The sequence below is a fragment of the Poromitra crassiceps genome (genome assembly GCF_964638095.1).
Source record: "Poromitra crassiceps genome assembly, chromosome: 15".
In the NCBI taxonomy this organism is placed as follows: domain Eukaryota; kingdom Metazoa; phylum Chordata; class Actinopteri; order Beryciformes; family Melamphaidae; genus Poromitra; species Poromitra crassiceps.
The window spans coordinates 4,917,724-4,936,520 of NC_139634.1; the positions used below are offsets into that span (position 1 = coordinate 4,917,724).

At 44.9% G+C, this 18,797-nt stretch overlaps 2 protein-coding genes across 3 annotated transcripts in view; both read left to right on the forward strand.

Annotated features, from left to right (window-relative positions):
* gfpt2 (glutamine-fructose-6-phosphate transaminase 2) overlaps window positions 1-4,817 on the forward strand; it is a 30,949-nt gene extending 26,132 nt beyond the window's left edge. For both annotated transcript variants that reach the window (XM_083652294.1, XM_083652295.1), the window contains 5 exons: window positions 1,498-1,612; window positions 1,812-1,939; window positions 2,112-2,279; window positions 2,691-2,852; window positions 3,162-4,817. In XM_083652294.1, coding sequence (XP_083508420.1) covers window positions 1,498-1,612; window positions 1,812-1,939; window positions 2,112-2,279; window positions 2,691-2,852; window positions 3,162-3,206 — 618 coding nt within the window. In that variant the 3' untranslated portion in view covers window positions 3,207-4,817. The remainder of the gene's footprint in view (window positions 1-1,497; window positions 1,613-1,811; window positions 1,940-2,111; window positions 2,280-2,690; window positions 2,853-3,161) is intronic.
* A 1,701-nt stretch (window positions 4,818-6,518) lies between these two features.
* Window positions 6,519-18,797, forward strand: part of mapk9 (mitogen-activated protein kinase 9) — a 28,405-nt gene continuing 16,126 nt past the window's right edge. The window contains exons 1-3 of the mRNA XM_083652216.1: window positions 6,519-6,689; window positions 16,083-16,229; window positions 16,685-16,814. Of these exons, the coding sequence (XP_083508342.1) occupies window positions 16,114-16,229; window positions 16,685-16,814 (246 nt within the window). The 5' untranslated portion in view covers window positions 6,519-6,689; window positions 16,083-16,113. The remainder of the gene's footprint in view (window positions 6,690-16,082; window positions 16,230-16,684; window positions 16,815-18,797) is intronic.

Sequence of the window (18,797 nt, forward strand, 5' to 3'; positions counted from 1 at the left end):
TAGGAGTGGCCAGCACCAAAGGTATCTTGAGATAGGAGTGGCCAGCACCAAGGTATCTTGAGATAGGAGTGGCCAGCACCAAAGGTATCTTGAGATAGGAGTGGCCAGCACCAAAGGTATCTTGAGATAGGAGTGGCCAGCACCAAAGGTATCTTGAGATAGGAGTGGCCAGCACCAAGGTATCTTTAGGATATAGGAGTGGCCAGCACCAAGGTATCTGGAGATAGGAGTGGCCAGCACCAAGTTATCTTGAGATAGGAGTGGCCAGCACCAAGGTATCTTTAGGAGATAGGAGTGGCCAGCACCAAGGTATCTGGAGATAGGAGTGGCCAGCACCAAGGTATCTTGAGATAGGAGTGGCCAGCACCAAGGTATCTTTAGGAGATAGGAGTGGCCAGCACCAAGGTATCTTTTGTACACACATGCACACTCACTTGAACACAGACCAGAAAGAAAGAAATGATATATGTAAAGCAGACATAGGTCATTTTCATACTTAACATGGACAGCTTAGAAAGTATTTTGCATACAGCATACAGTACAGATAACACATTGGCATGATAACACAGTAGTCCTGTTCGAAACAGGTCCCCATTACAGAAATAGTGGACTATATAGTGGTCATTGTACTAGTGTCCGAATTCTCAACTGTTCATTTGATTCACTGTAAAATACCCACAATGCAGAGCAATTTCTAGTGAACGATGAATGTACCCTACAACTTCTCCTATATACCAGAATGCAATGCTGTCATGTTTACCAAAGACAAAGAGTGAGGTAGTGTCGGTAACTCGTTGGATCGTTTCCCATAGTTCAGTATAATGTATGATAAACACCACATGAAGAATAGTGAGTGAGTGAGTGAGTGAACCATATAGTTCAGTATAATGTATGATAAACACCACATGAAGAATAGTGAGTGAGTGAGTGAGTGAGTGAGTGAGTGAGTGAGTGAGTGAGTGAGTGAGTGAGTGAATGAATGAACCATTCGGAACACGGCTGCTGTTCCATTACTGCCCAGTGCTCAGGGGCGGACTGGGATCATAATTCAGGCCGGGCATTAGATACCAAGCAGGCCAGGCCGATACGGGCCGACGCGCGCCAAAGATTTGGGCCGTTTGATGCCCAATTTGGGCCGTTTGAAGCCTGATTTGGGTCGTTTGAAGCCAGATTTGAGCCGTTTGAAGCCCAATTTGGGCCGTTTGAAGCCCAATTTGGGCCGAGTCCAATTTTACAATGAGATGCACCCACTTTAACCCCGAAGTGTAATTATTACTTCAGACTAACTAATAAAGTAATAAAACCACTAGTAAACCAGTAGGCGGCGCCTGGCCTGCTGTTCAATGAGTGGCCTGACTGCGGGCACAAAAAAATTGCAGGCCAGGCCAGGCCAGGCCACCGGGCATTTGCCCGACGTGCCCGATTATGCAGTCCGCGCCTGCCAGTGCTTACTCTTCACTGGGTTGTATAAATGTGTTTTTTGTTTGTGTGATCCAGGCCTACACCAGTCAGTTTGTGGCTCTCGTCATGTTCGGCCTGATGATGAGCGAGGACAGGATCTCCATCCAGAAGAGAAGACTGGAGATCATCAATGGCCTCAGGATGCTACCAGGTGAATCTGAGTCCTCTAACACCTCAGGATCTCCCACGCACAATGCACACGTGTCCCACCAATTCATCTTTAGATCAGCTGCCAAATCGAGCTAACAAAATATCTCCGAATCCCAAACGTCTACCATGACGCACGCCTCCCCCACATGACTCATTCTGCTCTCCCTCCTTCCACCTCCCTTCTCCCCCTCCTTTCCTAGAACTGATCAAGGAGGTGTTGTCGCTGGATGAGAAGATCAAGGCCATAGCAGATGAGCTCTATCAGCAGAGGTCCCTCCTGGTCATGGGCCGCGGTTTCAACTATGCCACCTGCCTGGAGGGGGCACTGGTGAGTTGAGAGTGCCACACTGCCATTCACTTGTACTGTAGCATGATGCAGTATAGCAGCCTGCAGAGGCAGTAGAGTCATATCATTTTGTTCTTCGCACACTTTGAGCTAGCATCTGTCTTCCATCTATATGCCCCCATGCAGTCTCATGACTGACTTTCTTCCAATGCAGAAAATCAAGGAGATCACGTACATGCACTCAGAGGGCATCCTGGCCGGGGAGCTGAAGCACGGCCCTCTGGCCCTCATCGACAAAGACATGCCGGTCATCATGATCATCATGAGAGACGCCTGCTATACCAAGTGCCAGAACGCTCTGCAGCAAGTCACCGCCCGATCGGTAGGAACGCATGCAACCACGCAAACACACACACACACACACACACACACACACACACACACACACACACACACACACACACACACACACACACAAACAAACAAACTCACAACAACCCCTGACATACTAGTTTAGTTTATATGTACTGAACTCTGAAGCTAACCTGACTCCGCCAGAGGGGGCGGTATTGAGTTCACAAACAAATGTGAAGCAAACGCATCCATGTGGCAGCGTCAGGTTACTCTGAAGCTATAACACATCTGGCACATTCTCACAGTCAAGTCGCCAATCAACTACGAGTCATGAATAATCAATGAAAATGAATTGATGGACTGATTTTAACACTTTGGTCCTCTCTTTCTCTCTCCCTCTCTTTCTGTCCCTCTCTCTCTCTCTCTCTGTCTCTCTCAGGGCCGGCCCATCATCCTGTGTTGCCAGAACGACCCCGATGTGAGTAAGAATGCCTACAAGACGATTGAGCTGCCCCAGACTGTGGACTGTCTGCAGGGCATCCTCAGTGTCATCCCCCTGCAGCTCATTGCCTTCCACCTGGCCGTGCTACGAGGATATGACGTACGTAGTCAATGCCATTATTGACCGAACCGGTGAAAGACACCCTATTAGTTAGTGTATGACGTACGTAGTCAACGCGATTGTTGGCGTAACTGGTGAAATGAACCTAGTGCTTTGCTTGAAGGTTTGCTTTCAGTATTCGAATATTATCTCCATACTGTGGCAAATTCCAGTCTTTATGGCAAGTCAGTTCTTGAGTCTTAAGTTTCCATAAATGTGGTTCTACCATATGTTGTCCGTAAAGTCTGAGATGTTTGAGATGTGCAGTACAACCTCAAACTGCTGTAACGCCACTTTCTCTCTTTTCAGGTCGACTGTCCCAGAAACTTGGCCAAGTCTGTGACCGTGGAGTAATCACACTTCACACAGCACAGAGGGGGAGAGAGAGGAGGCCCAGAGAGTTAAAGTGCAATTGAGCATGTGTGTGTGTGTGTGTGTGTGTGTGTGTGTGTGTGTGTGTGTGAGTGTGTAAGTGTGTGTGTGTGTGAGAGTGTGTAAGTGTGTGTGTGAGAGGGAGTGAGAGAGAGTGTGACAGACAAAAGAGGGAGGTATGTAGGACAATGTCTTTTTTTTTATCACAGAGAAAAATGTGAAGACCAACCAATACACTGTGGAGGAGGTGCCAGTGCCACAGAGGCACCGCGGAACGATCTATGAAGGCAACATGACCACCAACACATCCAAAGCAATATGCTGTAAAGCAGTGGTCCCCAACCACCGGGCCACGGACCGGTACCAAGCCGCAACGCATTTGGTACCGGGCCGCGAGCCCGGTCCAACATTTTCATTTTGTTTTTTATTATTATTATTATTTTTTTAATAAACATAGGCTATAATATTATAGGCTGTGTGTGGTAGTTGAAACATAGTTTCAAGTTGACGTTTATTTATGTTTGTAGTTTAAACAAAAACATAAATACTGTATAGGCTACATACAGTACAACACAAAAGGCTGTTATTTACCCTTTGTCGCCACCTGGTGAGTAAATATATATGTAACTAAAACCATTAAAATTGACAACCGGTCCGCGACTTTTTTTTCCATGTATCTACCGGTCCTTGGCACAAAAAAGGTTGGGAACCCCTGCTGTAAAGCAACATGACCACCAACACATCCAAAGCAATATGCTGTGCCTTTTACCGAGCCAAAACGTGCACAACACATTTAGTAAGAATGCATTGACACGGTATAGTGAAGTGTTTACAGTTGTGCAATATGGGGACCAAAAGCGCATTATGAATGTACACAGTCCTGAGTGAGGTGATTCATTCTCTTCCTGTAAATTCTTTATGTCCATTAGGGACCTCTTACCTCTCTTTTGCATCATGGGAAATGTAGGAATTATATTTTTCTTTTTCTTTTTCTTCTCTCATTCCACAGAGTCTGAGTTATGGAAATGTCTTTTATATATTTTGTTGCACACACACATGCAATCACTGTGCCTGGTGGGCATGTTTTTTTTAAATGTTTTTTTTAATACCAGAAATTACTCTCCAGACTGTTTAATGAATGCTCTTAATAACATGGTACTGTTTCTGTAACAGAGATGCTATCACATTTTTACTTGATTCTCTTATTTCCATATGATCTCTGCTCTCTTTTTATTATTATGACTCTATTAATGTTGGGGCATGAACCTTAGTCTTTGACAGTGAGGATATGATTTTTCCCTTCAGTTTCGGTTTACCTACTTAGTCCAGATATCATTCCCGCTGACCTACGATGAGACGTATTTAAAGAACTGCCACACAGCAAAGAAACCACGGACCACGAACTTTAATAACATATTTTGTCAGCCATTTGTATAGGGTTTATTACTGTATAATGATATTGTTCTGTATTTATCAGATTTTTATTGTATGGGAGCTAAAGAAAGTGGGTTTGATTTATACAGTATGTAACTATGATTGTATTTTGTACTGTACGTTTTATAGCAAACAGGCACAATCAATCAATAAATAGAATTCTTGGGATAATGTGAAATGGTCAATTTCCACTACTGAAAAATGTATTCCTATAATATGTAATATGGTGAGAGAAGTTTACTGTTGCTGCTCTAACTGAAGTGTGTAGAGGTAAATAATATGGTGAGAGGAGTCTACTGTAGCTGCTCTGCTCTCTAACTGAGCTGTATTGTAAAGGTAATGTTGTGAGAGGAGTTTACTGTAGCTGCTCTGCTCTCTAACTGAGCTGTATTGTAAAGGTAATGTTGTGAGAGGAGTTTACTGTAGCTGCTCTGCTCTCTAACTGAGCTGCATTGTAAAGGTAATGTTGTGAGAGGAGTTTACTGTAACTGCTCTGCTCTCTAACTGAGCTGCATTATAAAGGTAATGTTGTGAGAGGAGTTTACTGTAACTGCTCTGCTCTCTAACTGAGCTGCATTATAAAGGTAATGTTGTGAGAGGAGTACTGTAACTGCTCTCTAACTGAAGTGTGTAAAGAGGTCATATAAGGAGAGCAATCTATTGTAGCGGTTTTCTTATTTTGCTCAGTGAATGTGTGCATTTTGAAAAGCATTGTACTTATGTCTGCATCTGCCCGCGGGCCATCATGATAAGAGTAGGGATACTGACTGTGGACTGAGGAATATGTTATAGGTTATTATGACTGAGGAATAAGTGGATCAGGACCACAAATATACAACGGCTCTTCTGTCATCATCACTCTCAAGAGTCACATGTCAGTCAGACCCTCAATACGGCTGCTGAAGTGGACGTAGGAAACGAGACGATAGTGGGCGTGCTCTGTAGCGGGTGAGTACAGGGCCGCTGGAAGTCACTTTAAGCAGGGGGTGCTGGGAGGACTCTCGGTGGGGCCCGCAATTCAGTATTTTCTCCTTTTCTCACTCATTCAGAGCAAAAAGGGAGATATATAGCATGATGATAATGCTCTATATTTCCCTATTTGCTCTGAATACACCAGTTAACATGACAGACTTAACATGATAGAAATATTATCAGCAAACTTAATGACTAGACTAATTATTCTGATGTGAATGGCAATGATTATATCAAGAAACATTGACTCCTCTCTTTGCTGTATAGTGGGAGGTGCATTTTTGAGTAGGCTATTAAAATAGCATGTCAAGTTCACATTTCTTTATTGCCAGATTAAACAATTCGTATTGGTTGTTGGTTGGTTCAACACAACATGTGCGCGCATGCACGCTTCTTCTTCTTCTCTAGCCTACAAGCATGTAACTTCCTTGATTGTCATTGTTGATAATTTTATTTAAATAGGCTACATTTTCAGTATATCAATAATGCAATAATTTCCCGAAACATTCCCAAACAAGAAAGGAACATAGTGCACTGCAAAATATTTTTAATTACATTTGTAAAAAAAAAAGGAAAAAAATGGAAAAAAATAGGAAACAAATCATCTCGCCACTAGGGGGTGCTGCAGCACCTGCAGCACCTGTACTTCCAGCGACCCTGAGTAGGCTAATGTTATTAAGCTTTAACAATTTGAATGTTACGTTTAAGTGAAAAAAAAACGTTACCATTGTCACATTTCAATTTAAACGGCTATGTTTATTATTTTATTTCTCCATTTCTCGCTTATTTATGGGCGTGCTCCGTACTTTAGGGGGCGTGCTCTGTAGGGGCGTGCTCTGTACTGGCTCCGGGCCGGAGCTAGACCCTTCTCCCTCCGCAGCCCGTCCTGTCCTATCCGTGTTGGAGTTAGCTGGGTTAGGACTTTGGGAAGCTGTTATCTGTCGTGACAGCTCGGACCATTGTTCTCCTCAACTTTTCTGCTTCCCGGCTGAGCCAGAGGGACTGTTTCTCCCCGGTTTTCGATGCATGGGAGTGCCCTGGGAGCGGCGAAGGGAGACGGTAGGTACCGTGTGTGTCTGCCGCTGCTGCCCCCCGGTCCCGTCCGTCCGTCCGTCCGGGGCTTTCAGTTCAGCATTACCGCATTGCCACCGTCAGAAGTGAGAGATAGGGGAGAGGAGAGCCTCACGTTAGGCCTCGCCTCGGTCAGTTTGTACTCTCTTGTAAACGTGCCGTTTTATTTATGCTAACGGCCGTGAGGAGGTTAGGTTACTGTGCGGCCGAGCTCCTAGGAAGCGATTCTTCCAGACTCACTGTACTACGCCAGCAGTGCTGTGGCCGTAGCGTGTCATCATAGACCGGTGAGCGCAATGACTTCATCGCGTGTGTGTGTGTGTGTGTGAGAGAGAGAGAGAGAGAGTATATTTGGCTTAACCTTGACTTAAAATGTACATTTGGCCAAACGAAAGGCATCTTTGTAGGCTGAATATGCTGAAATGTAACATTCCAGCCCACCCATAACATAATGTTGCCCATAAACACATGCCTACACATGATCAGATCTGATGCCATATACACATAAACACATGCCTACACATGATCAGATCTGATGCCATATACACATAAACACATGCCTACACATGATCAGATCTGATGCCATAAACGCATGCCTACACATGATCAGATCTGATGCCATAAACACATGCCTACACATGATCAGATCTGATGCCATAAACACATAAACACATGCCTACACATGATCAGATCTGATGCCATAAACACATAAACACATGCCTACACATGATCAGATCTGATGCCATATACACATAAACACATGCCTACACATGATCAGATCTGATGCCATAAACGCATGCCTACACATGATCAGATCTGATGCCATAAACACATGCCTACACATGATCAGATCTGATGCCATATACACATAAACACATGCCTACACATGATCAGATCTGATGCCATAAACGCATGCCTACACATGATCAGATCTGATGCCATAAACACATGCCTACACATGATCAGATCTGATGCCATATACACATAAACACATGCCTACACATGATCAGATCTGATGCCATAAACACATAAACACATGCCTACACATGTGTAGGCATGATGCCATAAACACATAAACACATGCCTACACATGATCAGATCTGATGCCATATACACATAAACACATGCCTACACATGATCAGATCTGATGCCATAAACACATGCCTACACATGATCAGATCTGATGCCATAAACACATGCCTACACATGATCAGATCTGATGCCATAAACGCATGCCTACACATGATCAGATCTGATGCCATAAACACATGCCTACACATGATCAGATCTGATGCCATAAACACATGCCTACACATGATCAGATCTGATGCCATAAACACATGCCTACACATGATCAGATCTGATGCCATAAACACATGCCTACACATGATCAGATCTGATGCCATATACACATAAACACATGCCTACACATGATCAGATCTGATGCCATATACACATAAACACATGCCTACACATGATCAGATCTGATGCCATATACACATAAACACATGCCTACACATGATCAGATCTGATGCCATAAACGCATGCCTACACATGATCAGATCTGATGCCATAAACACATGCCTACACATGATCAGATCTGATGCCATATTCCCCCTCAAACAGGTATTTGACTTCAGGGGCAATTGACAACTTGCCAACAAATCAGAGTAGCTCATACAGTATAACACCAGTCTGATATGGGATGAATCTGTCTATCTGTGTTTTAACTGAGAAGAAGGCATAGACACGTTGGATGTCATCTGTGTGTCTACTTTGGGACAACAACTCATACTGTATCGTGCCCAACATGTTTGCGTCAATAGCAACAGACTTTTTGGCAGTTGGCATGTCGGTATGAATCCTCAGATGTCTGTAGCACTAGCACATTGCATTGCTCTCGAATCATGCAGTGATACTCAACTCAAGGCTCTAGACTAGAGCCACATGCAGCTCCTTTATGGATAGTTGTTTCTCTTTTAGGCTAGCAGCATAGACCCCGTCATAGGGCTGCTATGCCCTATGACGGGGCCTATGCACCAATATTTGATCCTTTTCTCACTCACTCCTATGTCACCACCTGCTCTCAGGGCTTGTAATTAACTTTTTTGACCACCTGCCAATATGGCTGCTAGATTAAAGTTACCAGCCAATTAGAATTTCCACTAGCTGAAATGTTTTTCTTGAAATAAATGAGAATATGAGTGGGTTAATTTAAGCATAAGTATCAGTAAGTGTCCTGGGATGATCAAAGCCTGTGTTGAGGGTCACACAAACAAAAATGCAGTCTTGAAGCTAAATATATCCAAAACCAATGAGTTATTTGAGTTATTTAAATTTCTACTTCAATGTAGCCTTTTAGTCATAAAGATTATTGAAAGATATTCCATATTCCAGACTGAAATGTTATAACAGAAGTGGAGTATTGGCCAGAATATGACATGAACATTTGGACACTTATTCAGCGGGTATCTTGCATGTTGCGTTCAGGTGCACTGTGTGTGTAAAAAAGACATTTTTTTTTTTTTTTTTTTTTTGCAATTCCATCGCGGGCCGCACAGGTGGCGCCCGCGGGCCGTATTTTGCCCATGTGTGACCTAGACTAACTGTACCTAGGCCCTAGGTCTCCCTGGCATCATGGCACTAAGTGAAGGATTGTTGTCCTGCAGCTCGTGTGTGTTGTGATGAATAGTCCCCCTCGTGGCACATTATTCTCCAGGCTCATCGGTGTGTTTGCAGCAGATGTTTGGCCTCTCTGTTCCTTACTGCTGTTGTCACATTGAAAGACGGTACCTGCTTTTCTCACAGGGAATATTTGTTAAACAAGCTGTTGTGCTGTGTTGAGTTCAGGCTGAACAAACTGGAGAGACACTTTCATTCTAATTATTAGCACCTCATTGCCCCCAAGTGGCCCAACCACACATGTTGTATAAACTGGAGACCTGAAGTCAGAAAGAAAAGCTCTGCTCACACAACAGCAAAATACACTTTTGTCCATATGATTCACTTCTACAGGAGGGATGTTAGGACTCTTAAAGGATAAGTTCACCCCCATGCTGATGGAAGGACGGGTGACATGTTTTAGTCCCCAAAACATTCATGGAGTTTCACAGCAAAACACTGTTGCAGAAATCTCCTCCACAATTGAAGTGGATGAGGTCCAACTTTAAATTGTAAAAAATAAAATAAAAAAAAGCTCCACACTGCTCACCTGGGCCCCTCCACACTGCTCACCTGGGCCCCTCCACACTGCTCACCTGGGCCCTGGCGTAATGTTTCCGTGGCATTTTGATTAACTTTATGATTTAATTCCTTTTGGAGCAAATGTTGTTTTTACAAATCTAACCTTGACGCTTTACGCTACGTTGTTTACTGGTATAGTGTGGGTAGCGCAGCCTGTAACGTTCCATTTAATATAGCTCAGTGGTAACGTTAGCCTAGCTGCCTAGTCTCGTCTCTGTTAACTATATCCTTACAACAGCTAAGAAAGGAGCTTGTGAAGAACGAACATCCCCACAGTCAAAGCATTTCTCTGAGATATCCATATAAAAACGTTTGTTGCTTTAATACCAAAAATAAAACCTCTGTTTATGTGACGCTAACGGCTAACCCGTTAGCGATTAGCTCATGGCTGGTGCTTGCGTACTAGGCCCCATCTGACCCGGGATGGGAGTTAACATTGTAAAACACATTTCCTGGCAGTTGGACAACCTGGTAAGTTCTGAAAATATGTGTATATTATTGTGTTATTCCAGCTATTGTTATCGGTTGTTAAGTTAGTAATATTAAGCCGATAAATAATGAAAAACAGCCGACTAGCGAAAGCGGCTAACGCTATTGCTATGTTAAAAACGCTGGAGTAACTTATAAAACACACATATTTTCGGAACTTACTTCAGTCCCCAACCAACGTTAATTCCTCACGCACCTTTCTCAAAACTATGTTCTTTTTATTGCGCTCCATTGATATGTCTGGTAGCCAGCACAGCCACCCCGTACCCGTGCTAAGAGCCTCTGTCCCGGCCCACACACCCAGAGCCACCCAGACCTCCAGGCCTCCAGGCAGTGTTACATGAAAGCACAAAGCAGCACTGTGTCCTGTCTATGTCAAACTAACGCTAGTTCTATAATGTGAAGAGCCTGTCCAGCCAATGACGGCTTGAGACTGGCTGCCACAGCTGTCAATCATCCATTTTTATCCCTTTTTATATGTCAAATAACTACGTAAAAACAAACTGATCAGAAAAATGACCACTTGCACAGGCATTAGCATGATAATGACTATCTAAAATGATACAAACCACCTTTGGAAAAAAATTATCTGACGTTTACTGTGAATATTTCGGTTGTGATTTTCCCATCCACTAACATGGGGAGGCAGACCTTGTGACCTATACTGGATTCAGTCGTCAGGGCGGTGATCTGACATGCAGCGGCTTCACTAAACGGGACCTCAAGTGGCGTCCATCTTTATTTATGTCGATGCTACAGACAAGCTGAGACTGGGTGGAAGTATTCTATTCAAACAGACGCGTTGGCTCCAGCAATTTGTAAATGCTTCCGCCTACCCGTCTGTAAACGCAAATAAGGCGGGACATCCGCTGAAGGCGGGCACATCCGCTAATTTCTCCAATCACCTGCATCGGTTTTGTTTATATGCGTCATGATTGGTCAAATGCTGTCAAACTTCTTCAGTTTTTTGCCTTTGGAAGATGACAACTTCCTCTAGCCAAATTTTAGCGGGTTAAAGTAGAGACGTGTGTGGAAGAGACAGACTGGTTTGAGAGACGACGGTGGAGGTGGATAACACAATCTAAATGAAAACAAAACACATGCTGGAAAAGACTCTGCCACAAGGGGGCGTGGTATAAAAAGACTGCCACAAGGGGGCGTGGTATAAAAAGACTGCCACAAGGGGGCGTGGTATAAAAAGACTGCCACAAGGGGGCGTGGTATAAAAAGACAGAGAATAAAGCAAAATAGTCCCGATGAAGAAAATGGAGAGAGAGAGGGGACTTGAGAGGGCGCTCCTGAGTGAGTGGGAGGGTTTGTGTGTATGTGAAATGTGTTAACATGTGCTTGTGTGTGTTTAAAGAGAGAGAGACAGGAGGAGGGAGAGCAAGATTGAGCGATTGAGCATGTGTACACACACACACACACACACACACACACACACACACACACAAGCACACACACAAGCACACACACACACACACACGCACACACACACGCACACGCACACGCACACACACACACACACACACACACACACACACACACACACACACACACACACTAACCCAATCGCTCAATGTCAGAGGAAGGGTTTCAGGTTTTTCATTTTATTCTCTAACTTATTTATTCATGTTGGCTTCAGTGAAATCAATAAAGGTATAATACTGGTAAGTGCAGAGTAGTATAAAGGTATAATAAAGGTAGTATGAAGGTATAATACTGGTAAGTGCAGGGTAGTATAAAGGTATAATAAAGGTAGTATAAAGGTATAATACTGGTAAGTGCAGGGTAGTTTGCTGCAAAGGGGACAGAGATCAGTTAGCAGTAGTAGCCTATCTGTTTGATCTTTAGAGGAGACCTTTGTAACAGTAGACAGACCACACTGTAACACACTGTAACACACTGTAACACACTGTAACACACTGTAACACACTGTAACACACTGTAACTGTAACAGTAGATAGGGATGCACCGATCCACATTTTTTCACTTCCGATCCGATTCCGATACCTGAATTTGGATACCGATATTTTTCTTGAATATACAGTATAGGCAAAGATTTGGTCAATTCAAGATTTTCTTTTTTAAATATACCTTGCAAAAAGCAGACAAAATTAAGAAAATATACAAGGCAAAGGAGGATACTATTATACATGGGCAAATTACGGGGAATTACATGGGCAAATTCCCTGTGTGGCCCGCGCTGGAATTGCACCCGATACCGATATTAGATCAGATCGGTCCTAGGGCTGGGCGATATGATGATATATTTCTGGTGAGTTGTGTTGGTTGGATAAACGTGAAATCCCGGAGTGGAGTATTTTGTTGAGTGAACTGAACTGGTAACATGGAAATCCCGAAGTGGAGCATTTTTGTTCCTTTATAAACGAACTGAGAGAACTGGACTGAACTATCGGCTAAATCACTTTTATTCTACCCGTTTTGCTCTAATGTAATCTTTGAAAATTGAACTGGTGGTGTGGTTCAGTTTGTGTTTAATTCTACTGCCCTGCAACTAATTATTATTATTTGTGTTGTAAAGAATAGCCATGCTTATCTGTATTCTGAATGCATGTATCCTTTGTGAGGTTTGACAACATTTTAACTGGTTTAACTGCTACATAAATAAATGGCCTTGTGGTCATTTTATATAAACTATAAATTGAATTTACAGAAAATATGCTATATCGTGATATATATCGGTATCGGGATATGAAATGACCTATATCGGGATATGAGATTTTGGTCATATCGCCCAGCCCTAATCTGTCCCATCCCCAACAGTAAACCACACTGTCCTCCACATTTCTGCCTGAGATAAAGCCATGAATATAATAAGGAGGCTTTTCTGATCAAATAGAATGGACCTCTCGTCTTCTCCCAGTGAAGCAGCTCACAGATGTGCTCAACATGACTCACTCATCAAGGAAAGCCTTAAAAGCTGTCATTTTATAGGATCAAAAGAAAACAACAGATTCTTATTAATAGGCTAGAACCAGAAATGACTACTAAGCTTTTTACAGGGTTCCCAGCAGGTGGCTCACAAGGAATATTTGACCGTTAAAGTCATTAGCACACAGGTTGATCAGCATTTATGAAGCCTAAATGATCATATCATGATATCCCCCCCCCCTCTCCTGCATTCAAGGACAATCCAGCACCTGTGTTCATGCTGTTAGCGCTGTTAGCCCACGCTGCACTTCTCTGTGATGCTGTCACACTGTGGCAAGGCTGAGACAGAGTAGCTTGTAGCTTAGCCGTAGCTTAGCCATGCAGCTAGCTCAGGGTGCTTTCTGACACGGTTTGATCATAGCAGCCTCGCCCCTGCTGCGTCTCTCTCTCTCTCTCTCTCTCTCTCTGTGTGCGTCTCTCTCTCTCTCTGTGTGCGTCTCTCTCTCTCTCTCTCTCTCTGTGTGCGTCTCTCTCTCTCTCTCTCTCTCTCTCTCTCTCTCTCTCTCTCTCTGTGTGTGTGTCTCTCTCTGTCTGTCTGTCTGTCTGTCTGTCTGTCTGTCTGTCTGTCTCTCTCTCTCTCTCTCTGACAATGTAAATGAGTGATTGTGTCCTGTCTGTTGTCTGTCAAACAGAAAGGCTGAAATATCAGACTCTACTTAACCTGCGGCTGTTTTGTGAAGGAAGAACAAACAGCCGTGACTGTTGCATACTATCCACACACACACTGCTGTGTTCTCACACACACACACACATCACACAGACACACACACACACACACACACACACACACACACACACATCACACACACACACACACACACACACACACACACACACACACACACACACACACTCACACACACACACACACACACACACACATCACACACACACACACACACACACACACACCACACACAAACTCACACAAAACCCTCGCCCACACATACATCATCACACACACAGACACACACACACACAGACACACACAGACACACACACACACACACACACACACACACACACACACACACACACACCACACACACACACACACACACACACACACACACACACACACAGACACACACAGACACACACACACACACACACACACACACAGACACACACAAACCCTCCCCTATGGCCAAGAATAACAGTCCTCCTTCCTCCTGCCCAAAGCATCAGCAGCACTAACACAATACACACAGGGACATGAACATCCATCAGCATATTAAGCACGAGTTAGCGTTAGCGTTAGCTTACTCCTTGCTGAAGGCTGGATGCACAGCTAATGCTGTGTGTGCTCGTATGTGCATGTTGTGCTTATGTCTAATGTGTGTGTTTATTGAGCATGAGTGTGTGGGTGCATGTTGCTGTTAGAGGCTGTGTGTGTGTGTGTGTGTGTGTGTGTGTGTGTGTGTGTGTGTGTGTGTGTGTGTGTGTGTCTAGCCGTTTTCCCACATGCGCTTTGTACCGCTAAATGACCGGAACGTGGTCTAATGCCTGCATGTGAGAAAGTCGTCGTGCCGGTATAAGCGCGACCCCGTCGTCGCCGACATTTCACCAGTTTCGAGCCAGTCAGAAGAGCGGTATGCTCTTAAGGGGACGCAAGTGGAAACGGGTCCAGTCATTTTCCGCGACAGCGGTCCTTCAATCATGGGCGAGGTGTAGCCTACACACGTTGCTTAATGTTCCAGCGGGCATAATCTAATCATTCGCGCACATTAAAGCAAACTGGCGAAATTATCTTGTGATAGCCTAATAAGAGCAGTATGTCAGCTTGCTGATTTCCGAAGGCAACCCCGGACACATCAAATGAAGCCAGTCTGTAAAAAGTGCTTCAACGCGACGCAGGTGAACGGATAAACATCGAACCAGCAACTATTTCTCTCAGACACGGATCCCAACTTCTTCAAAGTGCATCATCTAATCATTCGCGCACATCAAAGCAAACTACTTCCACATTTCGCTTCGTGCATTTGCTTTCTCTACATACAGTACATACAAGCGTTGAGCAGCTTCAAAGCCTCTGCTATTCTCGCTGTGTCTGTCCTGTGTGGCTGCTCCCCCCTCCCCCCGCCCCCCAACATACAGGCAAATTCGCTGATAGATTCCCACATGCGCGAGCCGAAGTGTGAAGGGAAATGTCCGATATTGACTTACAGGTAATTTTCCGGTACGCATGTGGGAAAACGGCTTCTGTGTGATGCTGCAGGCCCAGCAGAGTTTAGAGTTAGACAGATCAGGGAGAGCCTTAGGATCTCCAAGCTGTCAGCCTCTCTCTGCCTCTGTTCTGCACTACACACACACGCACGCACGCACGCACACGCACGCACACACACACACACACACACACACACACACACACACACACACACACACACACACACACAGCTTCACAGCCATGACCTTTGACCTCAGCTCCATTGTTACTTTACTCAGAGGAACAAACTGAGCAGGAAAGTGATGGACGGGTCGGCTCTCGACTGGGCCTGAAATGAAGGGATCATTCCAGGGACAAACAGAACCAACCACATGACACCCGTCATTCACTGAGGAGCCGATCAATTGAGTGGATCGCCAAAATAATCAGCTGATCACATTGATGGATGTACTCAGACTTATTGTGTGTGTGTGTGTGTGTGTGTGTGTGTGTGTGTGTGTGTGTGTGCGTGCGTGCGTGCGTTACAGACAGTGCCGGTGGTCCTGACTGTTCAGCAGGATGAGTGAGGGGGAGGGGCAGTTTTACAGCGTCCAGGTGGGGGACTCCACCTTCACCGTACTCAAACGCTACGAGCAGCTCCGCGCCATCGGCTCCGGCGCCCAGGGCATCGTCTGGTGAGGCCCGAACCCGTCACACTGACCCACACAAGCACACCTCCTGAGGTGGTCTTTGCTGGTTTCCCTCACAAGCACACCTCCTGAGGTGGTCTTTGCTGGTTTCCCTCACAAGCAGACCTCCTGAGGTGGTCTTTGCTGGTTTCCCTCACAAGCAGACCTCCTGAGGTGGTCTTTGCTGGTGCAAAACCTTGTGTTTCCTGGTTCCTCGTGTCACAGTGCCCTTGACAAACACACGGAATCCCTCAAGCCGAGTGTCGGCTAACTGCATCAATTCTAACTGTCAATTGTTCTTTTTATTGTGGGATCTTCTTTGGGGATTTGAGTGCACAGATGCATCTGTGTTATAGTCTGTTTTATGTCATGTCATGTAGCCTGTTTGTGTGTGTGTGTGTGTGTGTGTGTGTGTGTGTGTGTGTGTGTGTGTGTGTGTGTGTGCGTGTGCGTGCGTGCAGCTCTGCTCTAGATTCAGTCCTTGGTATACCAGTGGCGGTGAAAAAGCTGTGCAGGCCCTTCCAGAACCAGACCCATGCTAAGCGGGCCTACAGGGAGCTGGTGCTGCTCAAATGTGTCAACCACAAAAATGTAAGGCACATAAGGACAACCGTGACACTTTTCAACCAGCTTTGCATCATTCTAATATCATTCTAATATCATTATAATGTGGGTAGTTTATGCAGATGAACAATGTTTACCTTCACTGCATGTTTCCTGCACCGAGAGGTCCTCCTTATAGGCTTATAGGCTCCCGTCCTTATATAACTCATATAGGCACAAGCTCCTCCCTGCCAGCTGGTATGGCTCGTTAAGGCTCGTTAAAGCTCTCTGTGGATGCGGGCATACAAAAATGAGTATTATAAAACGGGTAGTTCCGATCCTTGATTGTGATTGGCTGAGCCGCGTCCGAAGCCGTTGTAAAATACTCTATCCACCTTATTTTTGAATGCCCCACTGTAAAAAATAATTGTGGGTACAAGGTCCGGTTTAACATGACTTATTGTTGCAGCTTGCCATTTCCTTTGTTATACTCGGCTGCAGACCCGAATTATAAACTGGAAACTGGAGTACGTTATAAAAGTTATAAATATATTCACGTTATAAACAACTAACCAACGCTGGGGGTCCGTATGGAAACAGTGTTACTCAAAATGGTTAAAAGTTAAATCAATTTGGTCATTCAGTGTTTTACTGCCATGTAAAGTAACTATTACGCTAGCCGCTAGCATTAGCCACAGTAGCCGACTACCCACAATGCATTACGTTATCCCAGCACCCGAACGACACGGCTGTAGAGCAGAATGGCTCTGCTGTAAAATGCTCATAGACGTTTTTTTTGTCAAGTTAAAACAGTCTATTACACCGGAAGCGGAAGAAGCACCCATCAGGCATCATGGCAGCTAGAAATAAGGTGGATAAACACACACCTGTGAGCGCATCACAGTATTACTGTGCCAAACAGCCTCTCTTTCATTGCATTTACACACTTGTGTTCAATGTGTACATAATGCGTCCCTGACCAGCTCCGGAGGTGGTTTGGCCGATCAGATTGCAATCCGTCTTCAATGTGTCTTGGGGGTGTTTACACCTGTACTTTCAAATGGTCAAGCACTATCTGATTGCAATCTGATCACAGAAAACACATGTTAATGCCAGGTGTAAATGGCCTCTTTGTTGCTGCGTCTGCAGACACGTGTTGATTAGTAACCCTTCTGCTAAATGCTACAGATAGTTACAGCTAGTATCACAATCACCTCATTGGATTGTCGCACGACTGTTGCAAATGAAACTAGTGACGATCAAGCCAACATGGTGGCACCTTTTCCTCTTTTAATTGATCTGATGAGATCGCGCAGCTCAGGGAAAATGACAAATGGTGAACAAACAAACATGCATCTTCAAATACCTTCACAATTTGTCACAACATAGAGTGAATACAAATAGAAACAGTGGACTAACTGGAGACGGAGAGAGGGTCAGCTCAAATGATCTTCTTCTCCCAGACAAACTCACTTAGTGCTGCTCTCCCCTCAGTCCACTGTGGAGTGGAGTGGACGGAGATGTGGAGTGGAGTGGATGTAGATGTGGAGTGGACGTAGATGTGGAGTGGAGTGGAGTGGACGGAGATGTGGAGTGGATGTGGACGTAGATGGGGAGTGGAGTGGATGTGGACGTAGATGGGGAGTGGAGTGGATGTGGACGTAGATGGGGAGTGGAGTGGACGGAGATGTGGAGTGGAGTGGACGTACATGTGGAGTGGAGTGGAGTGGACGTAGATGTGGAGTGGAGTGGACGGAGATGTGGAGTGGAGTGGACGGAGATGTGGAGTGGAGTGGAGTGGACGTAGATGTGGAGTGGAGTGGACGTAGATGTGGAGTGGAGTGGACGGAGATGTGGAGTGGAGTGGACGGAGATGTGGAGTGGAGTGGACGTAGATGTGGAGTGGAGTGGACGGAGATGTGGAGTGGAGTGGACGGAGATGTGGAGTGGAGTGGACGGAGATGTGGAGTGGAGTGGGCGTAGATGGGGAGTGGAGTGGACGTAGATGGGGAGTGGAGTGGAGTGGATGTA